Source organism: Pelobates fuscus, chromosome 11 (assembly GCF_036172605.1).
Source record: "Pelobates fuscus isolate aPelFus1 chromosome 11, aPelFus1.pri, whole genome shotgun sequence".
Lineage (NCBI taxonomy): Eukaryota > Metazoa > Chordata > Amphibia > Anura > Pelobatidae > Pelobates > Pelobates fuscus.
The window spans coordinates 16,782,238-16,808,593 of record NC_086327.1 but is presented as its reverse complement, the minus strand read 5'-3'; the positions used below and the strand labels follow the sequence as shown (position 1 = coordinate 16,808,593).

At 39.3% G+C, this 26,356-nt stretch overlaps 1 protein-coding gene across 1 annotated transcript in view; it reads left to right on the top strand.

Annotated features, from left to right (window-relative positions):
• The first annotated feature begins 257 nt into the window (after window positions 1–257).
• LOC134576750 (sialic acid-binding Ig-like lectin 16) overlaps window positions 258–26,356 on the top strand; it is a 68,777-nt gene continuing 42,678 nt past the window's right edge. Inside the window, exons 1-7 of the mRNA XM_063435463.1 lie at window positions 258–357; window positions 863–962; window positions 2,055–2,133; window positions 6,483–6,560; window positions 7,709–7,911; window positions 12,526–12,586; window positions 19,679–19,919. Of these exons, the coding sequence (XP_063291533.1) occupies window positions 258–357; window positions 863–962; window positions 2,055–2,133; window positions 6,483–6,560; window positions 7,709–7,911; window positions 12,526–12,586; window positions 19,679–19,919 (862 nt within the window). The remainder of the gene's footprint in view (window positions 358–862; window positions 963–2,054; window positions 2,134–6,482; window positions 6,561–7,708; window positions 7,912–12,525; window positions 12,587–19,678; window positions 19,920–26,356) is intronic.

Genomic DNA, 26,356 nt, shown 5'->3' with positions numbered 1-26,356 from the left:
ACACACACACACTAACAAACACAGACACATACAGTGAAAGACATACTGACACACTGTCAAGGTAAATCTCCCTAACACACAAACTAAGGGGCTCAATTGGTACACAAAGTGAGGCTTATTACTGGGGCTTGGAATGTCTGGACTTAACATATGAGTAAGTACAGTGAGAAGTATAGAATAGTCAGACAAGCCAAGGTCGGGATTGGAGATGGAAGTTTAAACGTAGAACAAGGCCAAAGGCCAAGGATACTAGAATAATGGATAAACAGAAACAAGACGAAGTTAGATACCAGAAAATAAACACTAAAGAAATGCACTCTTGGGCTACAAAAGACGACGACAGGGCAAGGAAGTTATGTAAGAGGGAGGTATAAATAGGGCTAAGTAAGAGCTGATAGGCTAAGGAACCAATCAGGGTAATAATTAAACAGATATAAATTGAGTGCTAGCTCAGATCTAAATTATGCTACTTCCCCTTTAAGGGGTCAAAAACAAGGAAGACTCACGCCCCCTGATGTTGGCCGAGTGGCACGGGCTGACAGGAAGTTTGACACACACACACACATTCTCAGACACATACACTGACAGGCACACTGACACACATACACTGACAGGCACACTGACAGACACACATGCAAAATCGACACCCTCCAGATTCTTACCTTTTGCTGGAGGGTGGCTTCCCTGGGGTTCAGTGTTCCGGCTGGGTGCCTGGGAGTTAGGAACCAGCTCTCCAGGTCTGGCCCCCTACGCACTGCTTCCTCCAGGTTCTCCCTTCGCCTCCCTCCCACGCAGGTTATATTATTTAAACCTTTATGTATTTTTAGGAATGGCTTTTTAAAATGCATTTATTTATTTACAGGCAAGGAGTCAATCAACCTAGTCCGTGATCTGATGATCGGGGCTTTGTGTGGAGTGATCATAGTATTGTGTGTGATTGGTATCGTGAAATTCATTGCAAAGTAAGAAATTAAAAATGTTTTTAAAATAATCCACATACTCTCTGTTGTCACTCGATATAAACAAGTTTGGATCTACGTTCTATAAAGGGTTCTGTTTTAAAGGAAGTATACATCATTTAGCTTTAAAATGACAGACTCATTTTTCACCGTTCTGCTTGTGTGTGGTCATCTAAACACGTTCAGACACAAAGAGTGCGAAATGTCAGCGTTCAATTGGAGATTTAAACATTTTACACATTGCTTTAACATGGCTGTATTCATTGTTTAAAGGGACATTCCACTGTCCAAATAAAAAAAAATAAAAATAAAAAAAATTCTGCTAGATATATCCCCAATGAAAACATTCATGTATTTAATTATGCATTTTTTTTCATTGGGGGGTACATATAAAAGCAACAAGATAAATTGGCAGATCTCTGCAGTTGTCGGCAGCTTTTCCAACAAAACATGAAGTAACAGGACTGCTTGACTGACTGACTGATTTATAAAAGACCCAATTACTATTGAACTCTGCACTTTTTATTAAATAAAAAAAAAAGAGTACATACTCTTCACACATAAAGCTCTTGAGTCAGCTAAAGAATTTTAGGCATTTGGAGTGTCCCTTTAAATACTGCACATAACTGTCCCCTCTTGAGTTCTGGTTAAGTTACCTAACATTACAATTAGGGAAACTGTGTATTTAGGGTTATGGTTAGGTTACAGTGTTTTCTTCTGTTTATGACTGGAAGCCAGTTAACCTTAGAGGTACTTAGTTGCAAGGTTGGTGCTTTGGTGCAACCTGATGTTTTGTTATAGGAGTTAGGGTACACGTTACTCATACTACCCCACTACCTATAAAGATACGCTGATAATGAGCTGTATCGCATACTGTAATGAAGCATACCATTCTAAACATGCCTACAATGACAATATATTCTTATTAATATGCATGTTGTGATGTAATAGCATTAATATACACTATTTTGAATGACAGACTTTCAAAAATCAATCTAAATCTTCATGAGCTTTGGCAATTGATAAAAATCGTGTTTGTTTAGTTTTTGTCTCAAAATAGTATTTAGTATTTCATATGTTTATTTATCTCACTAGAATAAAGAGAAAACAGAAACTGCGTTCACCACCAGCATGTGGAGATGATAACCCTAATGATTTCTACATGAATATACAGGTGAGATTAAAAATAAAATACTGGAAACAACGTAAAGTGCTTAATACGTAATACAAAAAAACACATTCCTACCTTAAAACTACTAAGAAAGAATTTAAGGGAATGTAATTTTTTCCTACTTTATAGACCATGTTTAATATTGGAAAGTTATTGGCAACAGTTCAGTGTTACATTTAGTTATAAAATTCTAATACAAGGAAACAAAACTCGCAGGAAAAAAAACCCAACTATTTGGACAAAGTGAATATCTCATGTTTTGTTCCACTTTCTCTGAATTTTATTTGCATATTTTTGTTTCAAGCTAAATTTAGATGGACCAGTTTAATTTTTAACCTCTCACTCATTATCAGGCCTTTAGAATTGCAGTGGTACTATTTTAATTCCACCCGATGCCATCCTCTGTGCCAATGCCACAGGTATGGGTTTATTAATTCTGCATGCTTAGTTCCAGACTGGTGAGAAAAAATGCAGAGCTTCACATTTGCTGTTCCTATGAGTATGATTGTGAGATGAGGTCTGAAGAACAGAGATGGAGATAGAACAGTTATATTAAAGGACCAACTATAGGCACCCAGACCACTTCTGCTCAAGGAAGTGGTCTGGGTGCCAGGTCCCTCTAGAGTTAACCATTTCTGCTGTAAACATAGCAGTTTCAAAGATTAAAGAAACTGTTATGTTTACATATGGGTTAATCGAGCCTCTAGTGGCTGTCTCATTGACAGCCGCTAGAGGCGCTTCCGCGCTTCTCACTGTGATTTTCACAGTGAGAAGACGCCTGCGTCCATAGGATTTCCTTTGGACTGACCGAATGCGCGCATTCAGCCGATGACGTCGGAAGAGATGAGTGTTTAACCCCTTCCTCCCCCTTCAGCCCGGTGGGAGGGGGCCATGAGGTGGGGGGGGGGGGGGAACCTATTAATACTACAGTGGCAGAGTACAGGTATAAATGGTAACAATTCTATAGTAACACATGATAATATGGTAGCAATCCAAGAATAAATGAGGTGGAGTATCTTCCAAGCTTGAGTCAGTACCTGGGAGTTGTGGGAGTTACTGTCGGATGTTAAATGCAGTGCTTCACAACATAAAGTAATGTATCACAGTTCTAGAGTTCTGCATTTATAACACTGACATAATTGTGCATGGTGCACGAGTGTATCACAGGGTTTATTCCAAAATAGAACATACATTAAGGTACACAGTTGTATCACAGAGTTTCACAGCTTTAAAACCTACAGTAATGTGAGGATGAGTGTATCATAGAGCTCCCTCAGCAATTAATCTCCTAGTAGTGTGCATGACTAGTGACCCTGTGTATATCACAGAGCTTCCTCAGTAATTAATCTCCTAGTGGTGTGCATGACTAGTGACCCTGTGTATATCACAGAGCTCCCTCAGCAATTAATCTCCTAGTAGTGTGCATGACTAGTGACGCTGTGTATATCACAGAGCTCCCTCAGTAATTAATCTCCTAGTAGTGTGCATGACTAGTGACCCTGTGTATATCACAGAGCTCCCTCAGCAATTAATCTCCTAGTAGTGTGCATGACTAGTGACCCTGTGTATATCACAGAGCTCCCTCAGTAATTAATCTCCTAGTAGTGTGCACGACTAGTGACCCTGTGTATATAACAGAGCTCCCTCAGCAATTCATCTCCTAGTAGTGTGCGTGACTGGTGACCCTGTGTATATCACAGAGCTCCCTCAGTAATTAATCTCCTAGTAGTGTGCACGACTAGTGACCCTGTGTATATCACAGAGCTCCCTCAGTAATTAATCTCCTAGTAGTGTGCACGACTAGTGACCCTGTGTATATCACAGAGCTCCCTCAGTAATTAATCTCCTAGTAGTGTGCACGACTAGTGACCCTGTGTATATCACAGAGTTCCCTCAGCAATTAATCCATGGACTGCCTTGTGCCACTGTCAGGGTTAGTGTCATGTGTGTGGGGTGGTAATTTAAGCTACATGATACCCATTGTTTGCTATTTATTTGAAGCACAGTGTCATAATAATTGGAGAGGGCAGGAAGAATACAGGGCTGTTGAGTTGGGCTTTAGCAGTTCAATAAAAGTCTAGATTTAGTAAAAGCAAATGCAGTCTGGTTGGGAACATAAAGGCAGGCTTATCTGCAAACTGGTTGCTTCTCCTGCTACATTGAGGACTGTTTAGACTCCAACCAGCCCCATATGGTCATCTGTTCTTGCTTTGACCATATTTTTCTCTCTCCTTAAGCCTGTAGCTGCTCCTTTATTTGGCGAGCATGTTACAGACACTCGATAGATGCTCTAAATATCACGTATATGAGATATTGCTGCGAGGACTGCAGAGAGTGGAGTAAAGCAACGGCATCAAAGATGAATTTCCACAAACTCTTGATATATATATATTGGTAAACATTTCTGGCAGTTATAAAGCACCAATAGATTCCATAGTGCTGTACAATTGCAGCCAGTGGTAACATAAAAGGGAAATGGAGATCTCAAGCAACTGCTATGAAGTAAGAAGGAAGCAGGGTGGGAGGAAGGATGAGTAGTACTTGGCGCAAATGAAGAATCGTTCTTCCTTCTGTTAGCTGGGTTGTGATTGCAAGCAGGTCTTGGTAAAGGAATGGAGATCATATGACACAGTTAGATGAAGGTATTTACTACTTGGAAGGTCAATGTATAGAGAGAGTGGGTAGTAATTTGTTTGGTTTCCCAACCAAACTCTATAACACAAGATATTAATAACTATATGTACATAACATATTGATGACATACGGTCACTGAAAATAACAATGCAAAAACACAAGTACAGAAAATGACAATGGTAAACTACAGATACAAATTGTAACATTGTAAAAAAAAGCACATGTTATCAAAGATATTGCAAAAAAAAGGATATGAGAACTCTGAGAACAGACGAAAGCTTAGAGGAACTCAGTAGCTTGCCCTTCGGTAAATCCCCACTCAGATTTCAATATAGTTTTTGCTCACTTGCACCATTACAAGTTCCAAGGCATATCAGATTAATGCCATCCATAAGGACAGTCCAGAACTGAGAAACCGCAACCCCAGACAATATTTTGGACCTCAGCAAGATGTAGCTAATACCCCTTTAGGTACAGTGATCATGGGGGGCCACGTCTAGTTTACCCTTTTGAACTTGGGGAGAACAAAGTTAAGTCATTGCAACAAAAAAAGAGGACAAAAGCTTAGAGGAACCCCGTAGCTTGTTGTTCGGTAAATCCCTGCTCAGGTCCCAATGTAGTTTGTGCTCACTTGTGCCCTTACAGTGAGAACCAGTTCCAAGGCATATCAGACTAATCCCACCCATAAGGGCAGTCCAGAACAGAAATGCCGGCAAGTTCTCTCTGCACGAGAGATTCAGCAACCCCGGTCAATCATTTCAACCTTATTTGGGCCTCGTCAGTAAGGTGTTTATTGTATGTTAATAAAGGTAAATTCAATGACTTGGATTATCTTCTAATCTTCAGTCAACACCCTAAAGTTGCTGGGAGAGGTGGATATGCGGCATCTTTCTATCTGTTAGATTCGATGATTGCAAACATTGCACTAAACCAAAAACTATGTCTGGAGAGATGCAGATTGCAGAGAAACTGATACAAAACTTACATTGTGTGTTTAACAGTATATATATTTATCACCTAAAATATTATATTATTATTATTATATTATTATTATTAATAATTTATTATTTTATATAGCACCAGCAGGTTGCACAAAGCTATACAATATTACACGTTTATAGACAACTGATATTTATCAGACATTATATAATAGTTACATGAAAAGTACACAGGTTCTTTAGACTGTATTCAATCTAGCAGTAAGTGGGTGTGATAGATACAGAAGGTAAGTAGGCTGCATCGGAGAGGAAGTCTGACTGTGAAGATCAGTACATGACAGGAAGGGATAAATTGGATGAAAGACTTGTAAATTGGATGAGAGGCTTGTTAATATAGGATACACCACTATAATGGAGGGAAATGATTGACTTCTCTAAATAGATTAATTTTCAGATGAGGTTTAACCTGTAGAATGCTGGGGGGGAGTCTAAAGGAGACATGAGAAAATTCCAGAGGAAAGTGCAGCATGGAAAAAGTCTGGAATACTGAAGAGGAAAGAGATAACATGAATAGAAGAAAGGCATAAATCCTGGGAAGAACGAGTGTGTGGAGTATTTAGAGATAAGAGGAGAGATGTTGTGTTCCTTCTTAATTTATAGTTAAGCTGTTGATAGGTCACTATGTAGACAAAACTTTTGTTGTTTGGAATATGATATGAATCTTTGTATTACCCAGGGAAACTTGATGCATTGTTTTTTTTTTTTTTTGTCCCAAAACAGACTCCAAACAGAACTGCTGAAGATATAAATGTTGGAAACGTAAGACCGAATCCAGATGGTTCAACCAATGAAGAAAACGTACTTTATGCAAGGATAAACTTCTCTAAGGTTTCACCCCGACCAACTCAAGACAGTTTAGAAACGGAGTATGCAAAAGTTAAAAACAAAAATGCTTTTTAATGGACTTTGATACAATGTAGAATCATTGTCAATACAGTTTTCTTTTTATCCTTATTGAAAATAGCCTTGTAATAAGAGTATTCTATTCTCCGTTCTAGAGTAATGCTATTCTCTCCAGATCATTGATAATATATTTGGGTGAATTTTGCCTCTAAATTAAATTTCCATGGTGATGTGTCATCATGTTACTGGAGGGCTGATCGACCTCTCCAGCTAGCCAGCAGAGGATTATTTAAAGTCATTGCTTCACCATGTCAAGCTCACCCTAACAGGGCAGTATAGATCTGTTATAAAATGATACTGCTGCCAGTAGAAGATATACAGTTTAGTCTTCATACTTTTTTTGCACAATGTTTATTTTGGGAAACCGGAACTAAAACTTTTAGATGGCATTTACAACTATTATTATCGGCAAGGTATGAATATCTCAATAAACAATATGAATATATAAGAGGTGTGTAATTATTTCATGTGAAACAATTGTCCTTTTTTAACCCTTCACTACCAAAATCATGCCTATAGGTTTTATACTTTTATATGCTAGGAAAAACTAAATTTAGTGTATTACGCCTCATTTACCTACAATTATAATAGAGGAATTATTATCAGCTTGTAGAGTAACAGATTGTTCTGCCAGAAACCCTTTCCAGTAATGCAATGTCTACAAATGTATTTATTTATAAAATATTTTACCAGGAAGGATATATTGAGATTTCTCTCGTTTTCAAGTATGTCCTGGGTCCATAAACCATTGCATTGATACAACTGGGTACAATAAAATACAAAAAACAATATTAATACACAATATATACAAAATGTAACGTAGAACAGGTAGGAAATATATAATCAACCATGACACGTGCATTCTGTCTCACTCACATAGAAACAGCCACTTAGCTGACTCAGACTGAATGCCTTGGATAGTAGATGGCACACATTATCATGTGGGCACTGGTGAAGTTAACAATGTATTCCAGATGCCAAGATTTCTGATGAAACTAGGAGGTTGTTTTATTTGACATTTCTATTTACTCTGTTTGTTGCAGAACCTCATAATACCTTTCTGTGTACTACAAGTTGTCTTATTTGACAAACAAGTTGCAACATTAAAGCAACAGTGCAAGCCTACAGCCTGCTGTACTCATTATGATGCCAGGAGTGCCCATGCACTATCCAACAGTTTGACAGCTTACCAGGGTTCCATTGGTGCCTCCCACAGCATGAGACTGTATGTGGCACAGGTGCATGGGTAAGTTGCCAAACTGTACTAAAATGGTTAGATTACATACCCTGGGACACTACAAGGGCACTCCTGGCACCATAACCTTTACAGTAGGCTGTAGTGGTTATGGTGCTTAGAGACTTACTTTAAATATATAGTGAGGGGCAGGTTCAGGTAAGTAAACTCACCTGTGGCGGACCGCCTTGCAACTCTACTGGGTGTCTCCGCCAATCGATGCTTCCTAGTGCTCACCGAGTACTTCCAAGCACTCCAGGAGACACCATAACCACCGTAGTCCCCACAGTCAGTGTCCAAACATCACCCAGATTGGTTCAGAGGTTCGGGATTTCCATGGAAGTTTGACCGACCGCACATGAGGTTTTTGCCAAAAAGAGTTTCACGAAATCAGGCTGTGTGGTCGGTCTCTTGGGGGAGTACACAATATAGTAAAATCAATGAATAAACTTCATGCGTACGCTTATCTTGTGCCCCACATTTGGGAGTGTGTTCCCACCGAATGCCGCTCTTCTCATACGAATGCCACCGAACATATGTGGAGATGGAAGTTCCAGCGGTGTTAGCGCCATTGAGTGTCTGATTTGGGTTCCATACACTCGATGACCAAACATCGCTATAGGCATTTGTGGGAACAAGATGTCCGCCACCTTGTGTTCGTTCATAAGAATGGCGGCCATCCAGCCATCTTGTTAAGGTGTTGATAGGGGTCAAAAGAGTCAACAAGCAGCACACAACTCCCCTGGGTGGTCTAACTGTTCTGTAGTTGGTTCGATATACAAACAGAATACTCCTGATCCATTCGGTAAACCCCATATACCGAACTATATAAGTCTGTATGCATGAACAGAGTTTGTTAAATGTGCAGGGGCCAAGGTCTATTACAGGGGCCATAGTCCTGAGGTAAGAGGCTAACCAGCAGGCTCCTCCAAGAGCCTGTGGCAAGGTTACTTTCACCATATCACCTTTACATGCCGCCTTGGCCAACGGACCCTCAGCAGTGACGTCACCTTCAGGGGAGTTTGCGAATTCGGCAAAGTCCCCAATTGGTGACGGTGCTGCTTTAAGGTAGAGTCTGGACTTGTTTACATTCTGACTGTCCTCCCTGCTCTGTGGGCACTGCCACATATGATTACTAACACAGCTTCATCACTCTTAAGATACTTAAATAAAATAAATTATATATCAATGGATAGCTAAATTATTTGTTTTACTATATCCAGTAGTATCTTTTAGATTTATGGCTGAAATTTAGATTTGTATAAAGTTGGCTCCTTTCCATACCTTAAAAGCACAGCAAGTCATAACCTGAAAAAAGCAAAAACATTAAAAGTGATAGCATTAAAAAAAATATTGAATGTCTAATTTCATAAATTGCAACACAAGTATTTTTGGTAGAAAGCAAATGGGCAAAGGATTATGGGTGCAGTAGTTCTACAAAATCTAGAGATCTACCTGTTGACAACAATAGAGGATATATAATTACAAAATTAAGTTTTGAACATACCAAATAAAACAAGAAGAGGAATTATTACTACAGATCCTGATTAAATGGACACTCCAGGCACCCAGACCACTTCTGCTCATTGGTATGGTCTGGGTGCCAACTCCCACTGCCCTTAACCCTGCAACTGTAATTATTTCAGTTTTCATAAACTGCAATAATTACCTTGCAGGGTTAACTCCCCCTCTAGTAGCTGTATACTAGACAGTCGCTATAGGGCACTTGCTGCTTCATAGCACTGGTTAGAGCGTCGATGGACGTCCTCACGCTATGTGAGGACCTCCAGCGTCGCTCAATTCCCCATAGGAAAGCATTGAAAGCATTTTCAATACTTTCCTATGGGGAGCTCTAATGCACATGCGCATTAGGTCTCCTCAGCCGGCGGGCGGGATCAGTCTCCCCCGCAGGCTGACGTGATGAAGGGGAGGAGCGGCGGCGACCCGAAACCACTGCTGAGGAACATCGGCAGGGGTCTCAGGTAAGTCACTGAAGGGGTTTTCACCCCTTCAGCAACCGGGGATGGGTGGTGGGAGGGAGAGGGGACCTGCAGTGCCAGGAAAGCAGATTGTTTTCATGGCACTGGAGAGTCCCTTTAATTAAGGATTATGTCTGACTAACTGAGTAATACTCCCAGGTAAGGATTTGATACAGCTGGCTGTGAGTATAGTATATCAATTCCTACCTTTGTTGCATTAAAGTGCCAGCCTAGTATAAGGTGAAGCACTGTAACAATGTTTTAGAATGCTCTGGTCATAAAAACAACAATGACAGTCTATGTATAGAGAATAAACATCCATCTAACCTCTGTTAGAGGTGCTATACTGTTGGGGTCAATTTTATTGCTTCGGCTTGATGTATCAAATTATATATAATAATTAGAGACTTTTTAGCTGTCTCAGTGAAATGCTTTAAAATGCTTAGTAGGGGCCTCTTCCTTGCCTGCAGACCATGTATTACACCACACACTGAGTTATGCTGAGCAGCCTCGCTTATCTGCTCATAACATAACAGAATTGTATGTGATGTTAGAAGAGCTTGGTTTGCAAAGAACACTGTGCCAATATGTGATTGGCTGAATAATGTGACTAAAAATCTACATATCCCCTTTGCTGCGAAGGATTCAAATTAAAGACTTGATTGAAATACATTGTGTTATCCTGTGTGTTATTTCTAACTGGCCTTTTCCCAGATCTGAGAGAGATAAGCGGAAAGCAAAAATCTGGTGACAAGTCCATGGCTGTGTGAAAGACCTAAGAAATATCCAGTCTTAGAAGCACTAAATACTATTTTAAATCATCCCTCCTCAAAATGAAATAACCTCTATCCTGGCATGAAAGATACAAAAAATCCACTTGGAATAAAATATTTAAATCTATAAATTGTATTTTAATTGTCTTTCGCAAAATCAGGTATTCCTAGCTGAAAATAACATTGTCATTAATATGATTGTGCAATGTCCACTCTAAATAGAGAGTGTATAACACAAGTATATAATAGGGATGTGCATGGGAAAAATATTCGGTTCGGTTTGGCATTCTGAAATTCGGGACTTTGGCACTTCGGAACTTCGACACTTCAGTTCGGTTCGGCACTTAGGAACTTCGGTACTTCAGAACTTCGGCACTTTGGAATTTCAGAACTTCGGAATTTGGGATTTTCGGGACTTCGGATGTTCTCTTGCAGCTGCTTAGTAGATAACTCCCTAATTCCCACAGTATTAGGGAGCTATCTGCCAAAAGGTTGAAGGGCCTAAACCTTTCAGGATCTATTGTCCTCCCCTAAATAAAAATGTTAACCCCCCAGGTGACTAGGGGTCCCCAATGAAAAAAAAAAAATTAAATCTCTACCTATCCCCCTCACTCTAAAAATAGTGACGGGGGAACAATAACTAAGTACCTGTAAAAAAAAAAAAAAAAAGAAATAAAACTTACCATCTAATGTCTTCTTTTTTCTAAAATCTTCTATTTCAGCCCCAGAAAAGGCCAAATAAAAAAACATAATATCCGTTGCACTTGAAAAAACAAACCAGAACGTAAAAATTCAGACGGAATAAAAACCACTGATGCTGAAAAAGTAATCCATCTTCACCCATGGAGGGCACCGCACAGACTGAGCCTTGCTCCGCCCTGCAGTTAGGCTCAGAGCGCTCTGGTTGGTTGGTTTAAGCCATCCAATCAGGGTGCTCTGACAAGTAAATGAAGAGACTGACAGGTAAGTCTCTACATTTACCTGTCACGGCACTTTGATTGGTCAGACCAAAATCCAGCCAATCAGAAAGTTCTTTGGAATTTTCCCATGCTGTGTAATTTGACGCATAACCTTCTGATTGGTTGAATTTCAATCAACCAATCAGAGTGTTGTTATGAGTCAATCACAATTGTTGTGGACATGAAATATTATTCTAATTTTCTAGTTAGTAAAATGTCTATTTACTTTATATAGTTTCCAATCAGCATTTATAACTTCATATATGATTTACCTGAGTTACCTAAAATGGCCGCTAGGGCCAGGGAGTTTCCCTTAGTCATTGAATAATACCCTCACTAACAAGATGGTGCTGGAATCTGGGGGAGACCCGCAAGATGCCAGTGACATCACACCCGGTAGGACGAGCAATGAATCAGCCACTTAACCCCTAACCAATTATTGATGTATAATTCTATGTTATCTCTGACAATGCTTAGGATGTGATTTTGCTTTATAAGGGGCATGCCACCCCCTCTAATAAACATTCCTCAAGTTTTTCATTAACCTGAAACTTGTGTCTGGTGTGAATTACTTCAGGGAGCGTGCACGCATTGTTTCTTTAATTTGGCCAGGGGCAGATACACAAAATGATCAATTTATTGATTGATTTCCACTTCAACAATGGTCTGCATAGTTTTAAGCTGAAATGTAAAAAAAAAGCAAAAACATTCAAAGTGATAGCAATAATATTGCATAGCTAATTTCATGAATTGCACCTGCATTTTTGGTGGAAAGCAAATGGGGTAAGCAATATTACAGAAAGAAAAACAAATAAAAACGGAGAATTAGGATAACTTTAGGAATAGAAAAATAACTGGCAAAAGCATCGGTGAAATATGCTGCTATAAAATTTATTTAAATTTAATCCATTTCAGTGGTGAGAGGCAGCGATTAAAGGAGCATGGTGAAGTCTGCACTGGAGCAGCGGACAAACTGGTATAGAACTCCAAGTTATAACTTCTTCTAATGAGCTTATAACTCCCCTGGCTTCCCCCTACACTGTCCAAGCACCTTTAGCACTAAGCACTTTTTTTCCCAGGCCTTAAAATTGTTCCCAAAGCCAGGGTCAACCTGTCTATCAGGACGGGTGCCAATTTCAACACAAAGTTGACATGGTCCAGTGCTCCAACAATTTAACATCTAGGGAGCACTTTTTGAAGATGAGGTAGGGAAGAATAAAGCCAACAAATGCTACCTAAAAGAGACCCGTTTTTTTCACACTGAAAACAGACAGGTTTGATGATCGTCACTTATCCACTGCACCCTGGAACTCTGCACTGGTTTAGGCTAGGCACATCCGATCTGGGCACTTTGTTAACACTTTTCTCGGGGAAACAAGACCTATTCAAGTATAATACATGTGTTAAAGTTAAGATTTTTTTTCATGTCTTGTTATTATGGAAACCTGATACAAGTTTTTATTTTTCCTCTTTTTTGAGACTTTTATTTTCGTGCATTTTTCTTCCTTTTGCCCACTCTATATTTTTTATTTTTTTATATTATTTTTTTATTTGTAAGAATTGAGTTACAAATGTAATAACTAAAAGCACACTATTCTTGCTCCTATGGATTATGAAAGATGCCTTGGAATATTGTACTCACATTGTTATGGACTACCATACTAACACCAAGAATCTGATTGGAGGGACCTGCCTGTGTATTCATATTGTGTGATATTATTATTCCACCTTATGAAGGTGGAAGTTATATAGCACTGGTAGAAATATTTAAGCAAATAATTTTACTGATACTGTCTTATAAGACAGGACATTAAGCAGTTGTACTTTTTTTCCAACAACTTTTTGGATAGTTCTTTTTTGAGTGTGGTATCATTTTGTATATATGCATCAAAAATAGTTTGGTCTGGTGTAGGCAGGAAAGCTGCGGTAGAGCTTTAGGGGTACTTGGTCCAGATGTCTGCCTATACTGCCATCTTGCTGCTATGGTCAAGCTCTGCAAGGAATGCTGCCACTTGGGTCTCATCTGAGTCTGCAGATATAATTGCCGCTGTCTTGGGAACCTCCAAGGACCGGAATAACTCCCACCGGTACAAAGGGTGGGAATGCAGATGTCTGTCTAATTCAGCAGGATTCAACGCCCAGAGAGTGTTATGATAAGCTCATCATTCAATTAACTAACTTTACATGTCAATTTCCATTCTCAGTGTGTTTTTATTGAAGGCCTGGCAAAATCTTATGGACATTAGAATTGATACGTTGATATAACATTACAGAGCTACGTAGCAGGTAAGTTCACTTTATATAAGGTAAGAATTTCAACCTGGGGGTAATTATATCAGTTACATGGATTGATGTCACTTCATCTTCTGCATCAGTACAGAAAGGAAGGATGCTGTGCATTCGGTGCACAGAGTAGAAGTTTCCCAGTAGAAGTTTCAAGTAACCTAGGTATGATACAGGAAAAAATAGGTGACAGGACTAACAGATACATGCAAACAGAGGTTCAGAGCTATGGTGATAATGTGAGGTAAATATAAGAGCTAGAAACACAAACAGACAAAATATGGAAAACATATATGCAGGGCAGGTGCAAGGATGTCTGCCACCCTAGGCAAAGTTCCATTTTGCCACCCCTTCATGTCACTCACTCATTGACAGACACACACACACGCGGACACACATACACTCACTCACTGGCACTCACACACAGAAACTCACTGACAGACATACACAAAAATCACTGACACACTCACTGACACACACACACATACACTCACACGGACACACACTCACTCACTGACACACACACTCACACAGAAACTCACTGACAGAAAGAAATACACACACGCACTCACTGACAGACATACACTCATTCACTGACAGACACACACACACACACACACACACTGACAGACATTCACTCACTCAATGACAGACAGACATTCACTCACTCAATGACTGACAGACACACAAACACTTACTGACAGACACACACACACTTACTGACAGACATACACTCAGTCACTCACTGACATACATACACTCAGTCACTGACATACAGACAGACAGACACACAGACACTCATTGACAGACCTACACTCACTCACTGACACACACGCACACACACACACACATATACACTCACTGACATACATACATACACTCACTGACAGACACTCACATACAGACATACACTCACTCACTGACAGACACACACAGACACTCACTGACCAACATACACTCACTCACTGGCACACACACACACACATACACACACAGACACTCACTGACTGACAGGCACTCACTGACATACATACATACACTCACTGACAGATACACACAGGCAGACACTCACTCACTGACAGACACTCAAACACTCACCTCCCTTGGGTCCAGTGCAGGGCAGACGTCATATACCAGCTTCCGGCATCACAGAGGGCATGCGAGGGAGGAGTGAGGAGCTGCAAGAAGAGCATCCCTCGCCGCCTGCATTCTCCTCCAGGCACCGGCATTTGATGGAAGAGCAGGCACCTGACATTAAGGTAAGAAGGTGCCTGCTCTGCCACACTGTGACAGGGCTCCTCTGGGCACCCCCACCTTCGGGTGCCTGGAGGAGGCCGGCGCCCTAGGCAAATGCCTAGTTCGTCTAACGGTGGCACCAGCCCCACGTATATATCAGTGCGTATTCCGCCAAACTGAATTGTGGGAATGAGCTACATTCACAGGAAAGAGCAGAATGCGTGCTCACGAACTGGAATGAATGCTAGGTTAACACGTGCACATTTGCAAAAGGAGGAAGCTGACCAAGCCTGGATCCCAGGAGGCCCAGAACTCACCTGAAAGACTGCAAAATGCTGCAAAAAGAGCCCAGAAACTGCTGGACCACCAGGGAAGGAAGAAACATGAATCAATAAGGACCCAGAAATATGGGGAGAAAGTTAAATAATATAAAATCAGAGCAAACAGATAGGGAAAGTAAAGAGTAAACGTACTTTTATCTGTAAGTATGTTTCAAGAGCCTCCTCAATTAGCTGCCATATTGTTACCCCTTGGGTCACTCCAATTCATGCATTCTTGCAACCCCAGCTAAGTGACAGCAAGTTAAAATCTCCAGTCACTAAAGGACAAAAACTGCCTCAATCAAAATCATTCATGCAACATTAAAAGAAAAATCTGTATTTTGTTCCTCAAAAATGTATTTCAACAGAAATGACTACATTTGAGAAATCAATATTGCAGGAAATCAATAAAATTAAGAAATTAAATCATACATGCATTTAAGCATAGAAGAATGGAAAGGCCTGAAAGAATCAATCAATCGTTATTAAACCAGTTAATAAGGAAAAGAGAAAGAGAAAAAGAGAAATATATCGAAAAAGTACTTAGATTAAGGGGGCCATCAATACATAAAAAAATGATCTGATGACTCAACAAAAGAAATGGTTAAATAAAAATGGTGGCATTTTTTATTAAAGGAATGAAAATGTAATTTTAAACAATGAATATAACTACAACAACATGAAACCTCCAAAATCCATGCTTTTGGTAATTTGCCAAAAATATACAAGAATCGTTTAAATACCCCAGGCAGACCTATTGTCTCCGGGGTAGGTTAAATTTTTAGCAGACTCTCTTAATATATAGATAGGTGCCTCCAACCAATAATACAGGAGTACACACAATACAACAATAGGTCAGCGCTAATTAACAAACAAATAAGTGTGGCAGGCAGCAACCCTAATTAAAGGAACCCCTCAAATTTGTTGAATAATACAGAGTGTCTATTAGTACAGGAGTTATTTGAAGGAAACGTTAAAGAAACACAAACATGTATTTCTGACCCTATAGTGTAAAAAACACAATTTAGGTGACTTGCCCTCCTTAAAAGGTAATAAATCATACTTTATTTTCAGGGCTGCTCAGGTCTGCCAGTGCTGGCCCCGCCCCGATCCGCCTCTTTGACTGACATAATCAGAATTGATCCAATCCAATGCTTCTCCTATTGGCTGAGATCATCAAGGAGGCAGGGTGGGGCCAAGTGACGGTTTGACCAAACTGCATCAACATTGACTGCAGTGTGAACCTGATTTTCTATCGGCGATACATTGATAATATATTTTTTGTATGGAAGGGAACCGAAGAGAATTTAGTAAATTTTAAAAACTTTTTTCATTCTAATAATTGGGGCATTCATCTAACTGTAAGTTATAGTAATATTGTATTTAATTTATTAGATTTAAGTATCTATATTAAGGATGGTATAATGATGGTATAAGCACACATTTTAGATTGGTTGATAGAGAATAATTAAAATGAAAAAGTACACAAATCAAGAACACAGGGTAAATACATACTTCCTATTTTCACTTTTCCCCTTTAAGTAATGAATAGCCACCTCCAGAGTCCCTAAATATCTTGGGCACCATAGCACGGAAACTACTAGTGCCTACCTAAACCACAGTCCCTAAATGAAAGATTAAGTCCAAAGCAACATAATGAATAATAAAATATGCTGCCCAAAAAGTGAAAATAGCCCAAGGTGCATTTTGGTGTGTCAATACGCCGTCGTCAGGGGCAAGTGAAAAGAGCTTTAAAGTCATGCTGCTAAAATAGCTTCAAACTCTAATTAGCAATGTGTATGAAGTCATGTCATAATCTTACCCCAGCCAATCCTCTATTCAGTGGGGGAGGCAGCTTTCAGTTTGGTGCCTCCTTCTACTATCCTGGTTGGCTGGGGTAAAAGCAGGAGAGACAGCCCGACCATTATGGGCTAGCAGGAGGCAGCAACATAAATAGGGCTGATACTTCCAAACCATAACCACCCAATGAGCACTCCATAGGTCTATCTGGGACCAACCCCAAATTGTGGGTCCACATAAATCATTATATGACAGGGATACCGGGATACACAATAAGCCATATGATATATTGCAAAGAGGAACATTTGTCAAACGTAATCATTTTGCAAAGGATATTCTTATATGTGTAGGAGATTTTCACGTTCACTTAGATGCCTCCTGCCATCGTAGGCTCTCCACCTCCCTACGGAAGAAAATATGGATACAGTCCTTCCATACAAACTGATTAATTGATTGTTAGAGGCTTGTAAACCCGTCCATAAATTATTATACCTTTTACTAACAACCCAAAGGCACCTATTCCATCTGGACTTGATCTACATACTTCACAGATTTGTACACAAATTAGAAAATTCTTCATAGGCCCAATCGCATGGACTGACCATGCTCCAGTGCATGTGTATATGTCTTTCCCCACCATTTCACAATGAGCATAGAACTGGAAATTAAACGATTCTCTTCTAGACAATTAACAAGTCAAAACTCACATACAGGAGACAATCCTGAATTATTTTCATGATAATCCATCATCTGACACATCCCCTTTAAACAAATGGGAAGTCCATAAATGTGTCCTGAGGGGCTCCTTTATCTAAGTAGGTTCTACACTAAAAAAGAAAGTGAGCAGAAAAATTATTATCCTTTTGTCAATCCAACATTTAGAAACACGTCATAAATTAAACAACAATCCCAACATACTTCTCCAACTTTGCCTTCAGAGAGATGAACTCTATCAACTTTAAATCATAGAGCAAAAAGAGCCATCCTACTCACAAATCACTCTTCCTAAGCACATGGCAATAGAAATGGCAAAATTCTTGCCAGAGTTTTACAGCAAAGACTTCATAAGCCATATAAATACCTAAAGTAATACTAAGCATCCCGATATGGCCTATCACCTCCAGAAATAACAAACACTGACAGACGGCAGTACTTACAAAAAAATATAACCCAAAAATTATCACCAACAATGCACAACTTCCTTAATGCCCCTTTTACACTCCTAGAACTTATGGAAGCAATTAAAGATGCACCAAATGGCAAAACCCTGGTCCCGACGGCTACACACAAATATTATAAGATCTTCTCCCCGCAGTTAAGATGACACATGCTACTTGCTTTAATTCCATACCAATAGGCAATAGACTTAGCATGCAGTCACTCAGCATTGGAAGCTACAATCACAATCATAATGATATCTAAACCTGACAAAGATCACACTCGATGTAGCAATTATAGACCAATATCGTTAATAATCAATGACATCAAAATATTTTCACACATGCTACCTAACAGGCGTAATCCACTTCTCCAGGGACTAATCCACCCTGATCAAGCAAAAATAAAATACTGAAAAAATAATCAATATTATCTATAAAGCGAACGCAAAGAAAATTCCTACATTACTCATCAGCATGGATGTAGAAAAGACCTTTGACAGGGTAGACTGGTCCCTACAATTTGATGTTATGGTGGAGATGGGGTTTGGAGAACAGTGGACTTTCTGAGTCTGACCCCTTTCTGTTCAAAACGTCACAAGCCAGGGCTATCACCTTTCCCCTTCATTTTTATACTCACCCTAGAGCCCTGCAAAACGCAGTTTGTTCCAATAATAATATAGCTGGCATTAGCGGCAACTCCTCCCAATATACAAATTCTGCATACGCAGATGATTTCTTCTTCACAATTACCAACCCAGGGGTCTCACTCCCACATCTTTTATCAGAAATGTCAACCTATTCTGGATTATCTAATTTCAGTGTGAATTACGGGAAAAGCTAAATTCTACCAATAATATTTATATAAGTTAATGGGCAGACTTAACATACGCTAAAATCATTTTTCCCTGTTAAATTCACCACCGCACACATTAAATATCTTGAAGTCAAGATCACACCAAACTAAAAGGATCTTTATCACCAAAACTCCCCCCCATTCTTACAGACACTACAATAAGATTTAGCAAGATGGAATAATCCCCACTTCTCCTGGATACCACAAATGGATTTTATTAAAATGAGCATCCTAGATTATTTTATATATTCCAAACATTACCCATCAGAATACACCCCACTGTCATGGACCTTACCTTGAGATGGAGTACGACGTGCAGAGTTAAAGCACCTTTTGCAGTTTAACACAAACCAAGGAGACTCAAGGTAGAATTCTTCAAGGTTCTGAGACAGTGCACTTGGGCTGTACATACACAGTGCTTCCAGATATGTAGAGCAGACAAGGATAATCCAAAAGAAGTTGGGTATGTTATCAAATGTCAAGACTGGCGGCAAACAGGCAATAACGATAAACAGACTGAAGGTCAAGGCAGGAGTCAGACGAACAGAGCAGTTGATCTGGAACCAAGATCAACTGTGGAGCAGTCCAGGACCAGAGACTCAGACATAACAGAATACAGAGACAACCAGAAAATGACAAAGATTTGTGGCGGAAAAGGTAAAGTCACTGACTGGGATGCAGAGGACCCAGGTTCAATCCCAGCCAGGCACAAAATGACAGGTACACGTCTGGCATACTGGCAGGCATGATGAGAATCATGACAACCACATTCTTCACATAGCTGCGGAAACTACTTACTGCCTATATTTTGTTCGGCAGAAGACCTAGATTATCATTTAATACTTTAACTAGGCCTAGAAAGGAGAGGGACTGGGTCTTCCTGATCTCTTTAAATATTTATTATCATCACAATTCTCTATAATTTTGGAATGGTGTAATTTAGATAATACTAAGCAATGGATATCTTTAGAGCAGGAATGGGTTAGCCTCCCATTGGAATCACTCCCATGGCGATCTCTCACTTGGGTCCTGAAAAGCACTACTCTACCTATGGAGTAAACACACCCGTGAGTACCAATTAGTGGGTAACCCATCACCACTTTCCCACAACCTACAATTTCTTCCAGGCAAGACTGGTCTACATTGGCCCAAGCCGTCCATTCTTCCCTTCAAGAAGTTGTCTGAAGTATTTAGGGATGGTAACCTCAGGCCTTTCTCTGAACTATGCCCTAATCAGTGTCCATCTTTCAGAGACAAATTTTGATAACACCATTTCCGCTCTAAAAACATAGGCACTGCATTTCAGTATACCACTTTCGAGAAGTGGTGCTCCCAACCACACACATTGAAAAAGAAAAAAAGAAGAATTGAAAAAGACATTCTCCTTAATATACTCCAATTTTCAGGAAACTGATTTTCTATCTCTTCCTAAATTCACCAATGACTGGCCTCAGGAATTAAATACCACTATTTCCACACCTGACTGGAATAAAATATGAGATATTGCACATAGAAGCAACCTAAATATATCAATGGTAGAAGCTAACTAAAAACTAATGACTAGGTGGTACAGAACCCCAGTGTGACTTCACCTGATATACCCGCTGGTACCAGAAATATGTTGTAGATGTGAGAAAGAAAGGGGCATCTACCAGCGTATCTAGTGGGGCTGCACCATCTTGCAGAATGACGGTACTTGGATAATATCCTATCCATGGTATCATCCATTGCTAAACTCCCCAAACCATAATATTTCCTTTGATTATTCTTCCATCTTTCACCAAAATCTTTAAAAGTCTGTTATCATTTAATTGATTTTTACTTACTATCAGCTGTTAAAGCATTAAAACCTAAATATTGGAGACATCAAATTCCTCTTCCACTTGAGGAATGGTTTTCTCAAGATAAACTGGTTAGAAATATAGAGGAGATTAAAGGACCACTATAGTGCCAGGAAAATATACTCGTTTTCCTGGCAATACAGTGCACTGAGGGTTCCCCCACCCTCAGGGTCCCACTCCCTTGGCGCTGAAGGGAGAGGAAGGGGTTAATCCCTTACCTTTTTTCCAGCGCCGGGCTCCCTCGGTGCTGGGACTCTCCTCCCTCTTCTTCCATCATCGGTTGAATGTGCATGCGCGGCAAGAGCTGCGGGCTTTCAGCCAGTCCATAGGAAAGCAATTCTCAATGCTTTCCTATGGACGCAAGTGTCTTCTCACTGTGAAAATCACAGTGAGAAGCTCGGAAGCACCTCTAGCGGCTGTCAATGAGACAGCCACTAGAGGCTGGATTAACCCATTTGTAAACATAGCAGTTTCTCTGAAACTGCTATGTTTACAGCAAAAAGGGTTAAACCTAGCTGGACCTGGCACCCAGACCACTTCATTTAGCTGAAGTGGTCTGGGTGCCTATAGTGGTCCTTTAAAAAAAAAAAAAATCCATGTCTGTACACAATGCACACTATTCAATTATATTGGAACTGTGGATTACATTCCTAGATTTGAGAAGAAAGCAAACATCTCATGATAAGGGGCTGCAGGCAACTCCTGACATTGCAGCACCTTGAAAAGAAACGTATGATTTCTATTTTTGTGATTACCATTGACACCAGCATGCATATGAGGAATGATATACATAGTTTACGAAAGATAGTTACCATTCATCATCCGATTCCATTATTGAACCACAATACACGTACCACACAAAATAAAATAGCAATCACTGACAAATACAAGACCTGCACGAAGGGTTAAAGTACAACCACCTGTTTGCACATTTTTTCTATTTTTTTTTTTTATTTTAGTTCTTTCATGCTATGATTTATCACATTATATACTATTCTACATGTTATAAACATACATCACAGAGACTCCTTGACATGTCAGTGCAAGACATCATTGTTTCATCAAGCAGTAAACCCTGTTGATAACATAGTAATCTATAACACAAAACTGGACAATATATGATGTACATGAATATGGTATAATTTGTGTAGTCTAGTAGATACATATCACTCTCTAGGTCCTAGAGCTAGGCTAGGATATAGTAATGATGAAAATACAGAGATATTGATATAAGTGATGATTGATTGTACCACCTAGATATTGCTTGCCATACATGTAATTGCTTAAATATTATATATGCCTAGCACTATATATCACACTAGATGATGTTGTATTTATGTAATTTATTCATGCTTACTCTGTTATAAAAATAATTGTATCCTTGCTGACTGACACATTTGTCTCATTGTAAATGTACATGCTTTTGTATTTCTTATATAAAATTTTAATAAAAACAGAATAAACAAAAAAAAAAAAAGTTGACATCGTAGTGACATTAACGTTTGACCACACACGCACACGTGTACACACACAACATTTTCCCTGGCATATTAATTTCTCTGTGGCGAAAGATTTTCTTTGGATTTCAAACAAAACTGACAGTCATTTACAATCCAGAAGTCTATTCACTAAAAAAGTGTCTTGTGGTTATTTGACAGCTGGCTGTCAAAAAAAAAGCCTATGCATAAACCATACAGCCATTGGAAATATACAATGAAAACTAAAATTAATCAGCATAAAAAAGCAAAAAATAAGATGAATGATAAAAATCTACAAAAATAGATAAAGGAAGTAAAAAAAAAAAAAAAGATGAACTAGTGAAGTAACGAGCAGTCTGGCATTCTGACAATAGACATTAAGAGGTGCAGAGAGAGGGCAGAGCCTGGAGGTAGATCTACCACATGTGAGTACTGAATGAGGTCACTGATCACTTTATTGAGATCTAGGATTCCCCAGTCCACCCACCATTATCCCAAATATGTCACTATCATGAGAGAGATATTTGGATTGGAAGTAAGATTCAATCATCACAGTCTGATGACTTTCTAATCAAGTCATGGGCTCAATGTTAGATAAGGCTCACATGCTGAGGTTCTCCTACAAACTAAATTAAGAAGACCCCTTACCCCCAGCCCTAAAATATTAGACGAGTGAGTAATCTTATACATGCGGCTGAATAAGAGTGAGCTCAAGTGACTAAGTGGATTCTTTCCTGCTCATACTTATATCTGTACTAATATTCAGTGTGTGTTAACAAAGGCATGTATTTGCATGTAGCATATTTGTTGTAGAGAGATTATTTGCATGCATGTAGTCTATCCCTCATCCTCTGCCACTTCCTTTTTAGAGACCGATTTAATACACAGAAGTCTGTGTCTGTCTCAATCTTTCTTCCCCCTTTGTGTCTGCGCAAACTAACTTGCCCCAGTTTGCATCGATCTGTTCTCACTGTTAGTTTGTGTCAGCCGCAATATTTCTTAACTCAAATGGTGTCTGCTCTAATTCCCTTCCCTAAGTTGGTGTCTGTCCCAATCTCTCTTCTAAACCATTAATCTGTTTCCCTATCAATCCCCACAGTTCAGGTCTTAACCCATATATCCCAATTCCCCCCCCCCCCCCCTTGTTAGGGCTGCATAAACATATACAAAGTTATTTAACTCCTAAATGGAGTACTGAGCAGTGGGGCGCAGGGACCTGATCCATATACTAAAACCAAGTTAAAGTGTAAGTCGAGGGCTGGCGAAGGGGCAAAAGAGACAGACGGTGTCTTGGGGGTAGAGACACCCAGAGGGGGTGGGGAGAGAAAGCGACATTTTTGTCATTACACAACAATTACTGGGAGAAGAAGCACACAGAGAGGATGGAGAGAGACACAAGGGGTCTAGGTAAAGCAAGATATAGGAGAGGTTGGGGAAGGGGCAAATGAAACACAAGTGGATTGGTGGAGTTAAAGAAACAAACTGGAAGGCTGTGAAAAGGGAGAAAGAGACACACAAAGGGGTTGGGGAGAAAGAGACAAACAAAGGGGCTGGAGGGAAGAATGATACACACAAAGGGGCTGTAAGACATTTAAAGAGATGAAATGGTGGGATAAGATATACTAAAGGGGAGTGCATGACTACAGGAAGGTAAGATACACTACATGGGGTAAAACATTCAAAAGAGGATACTAAACACAAAATGGGGTAAGAAATTCAAGATGATAATTAAAGTAAACACAGATGAAGATGTTTTTTGGGGGGAGCCTGGGGGCGCAGCAAAATGCATCTTTACCTGTGTAGCTAAGAATTCTTGAACAGGCCCAGAATATCCTCCATTATTAGATAGTAAATTGCTAACTAAGAGTTTTTGGGGCTAAAATCTAACAGCTATTGAATTAGAACTTTCTATTATTTATTTTGCCTCATTTCTCAATACTGGCAGATATAATGCAATACGTTTCATGTTACATTTGTGCTGGTAATGATCTACCTGCGATATCATTTTATTTCCCTTGTTAGTTTTATAGATCGTGTAAAGACACAGATCCAGTGCAGCTCAGTGTCAGGATGTGGCTGGGGAGAGATTACATGGCCTGGGTCTCACTGACTGTAATATTGTTCCCCATTTGGAAGGGTAAGTAACATTTTACAATAATCTAAACACATTTTCCGATCAATTTCTGCCTGTAAATGTCATTGTGTTTTATATTCCCCAGGTAATGTTTACTTGAATATAATTTAGCTTAAAGGGACACTCTAGTTACCAGACCCACTAGTTACTACAGCTTAACCCCTTAAGGACAGAGCTTCAGAAGCTTGACTTACGCTTAATGACACAAGCAATTTTTGCATTTTCTTGCTGTTTGCGTTCAACTGCAATTTGCATCTCTCTCATTTATTGCACCGACACATATTATATACTGTTTTTTAAAGGACAGAAAGGGCTTTAATTTGATATAACATATAAATATATAAATGCTTACTTATTATAAAAAAAATACAGAAAAATGCAAAAAAAATGAAAAATATTGTTTTTTTTTTACAGTTTTTGCAATCATAATGTGTGCATAATTAGTGCAGGTTAAGGAAAGTAATTAAAAATAAATTCATTTATTTGTTCTGATTTACAGAATATATAATGTGTCTGGGATTTTAAGTTTTTTTTGGTAGTTACAGGTCACAAAGCACAAGGAGTAAAATAAAATTTTAATATGGAGCGATTTTAGAATTTGGTATGTTTGTCTTGTAAGCCTAATAGCCATAAAATAAAACAAAATTGCCACACAAAAGTATATATTTATATAAAGTAGACATCACAGGCTATTTACCTAAGGTTGTTTTGACACTTTCTACGTAGCCATTTTACCGCCAACCTCTGCTAAATATTGGAGTAAAATTGTGTTTTTGGGGGGTTTTCGCACACAAACGTATAACAAAGAACTTCTCATGTGTATTTTGTAAAGTTGTTGTGTGCTATTCCTGTACAAAGTTTTATTATGTGTTCAGTTACTTCTGCTGAGTACAACGGTACCCCCATTGTATGTCTTTGGCACTATTTTGTGAAGCTACAGTGCCATATAGGAGACCTGTCCTTTTCAGTATTCACAGTAGAATTTTGAGAGTCGGATATAATGAGCCTATGCTTCCATTTGGGGTATTATAACAGTTTGACTGTTCAAAAACCCCCACAAAGGCCTACCATTTGTAAAAGTAGACACTCCAGGGTATCTCATAAGGTGCATATTGTGCCTTAACATGCCCCCATTTTTTTACCATTACATGCCAAAGTATGTGGTAAAAAATAATTGTGTGCATTTTTTACATACGGATTGCATTTTTGCTGGGCATTTTGTATATTTCATATGTGCCACTAAGTTCAAACCCCCCAAATTATGCTCAGCTAAGTCTTTTGAGTAAAAGGACACCCCCATTGTATGTCTATGGCACTATTTCGTGAAGCTACAGTGCCATACAGGAGACCTGTCCTTTTCAGTATTCACAGTAGAATTTTGAGAGACGGATTTAATGAGCCTATGCTTCCATTTGGGGTATTATAACAGTTTGACTGTTCAAAAACCCCCACAAAGGCCTACCATTTGTAAAAGTAGACACTCCAGGGTATCTCATAAGGTGCATATTGTGCCTTAACATGCCCCCATTTTTTTACCATTACATGCCAAAGTATGTGGTAAAAAATAATTTTGTGCATTTTTTACATACGGATTGCATTTTTGCTGGGCATTTTGTATGTTTCATATGTGCCACTAAGTTC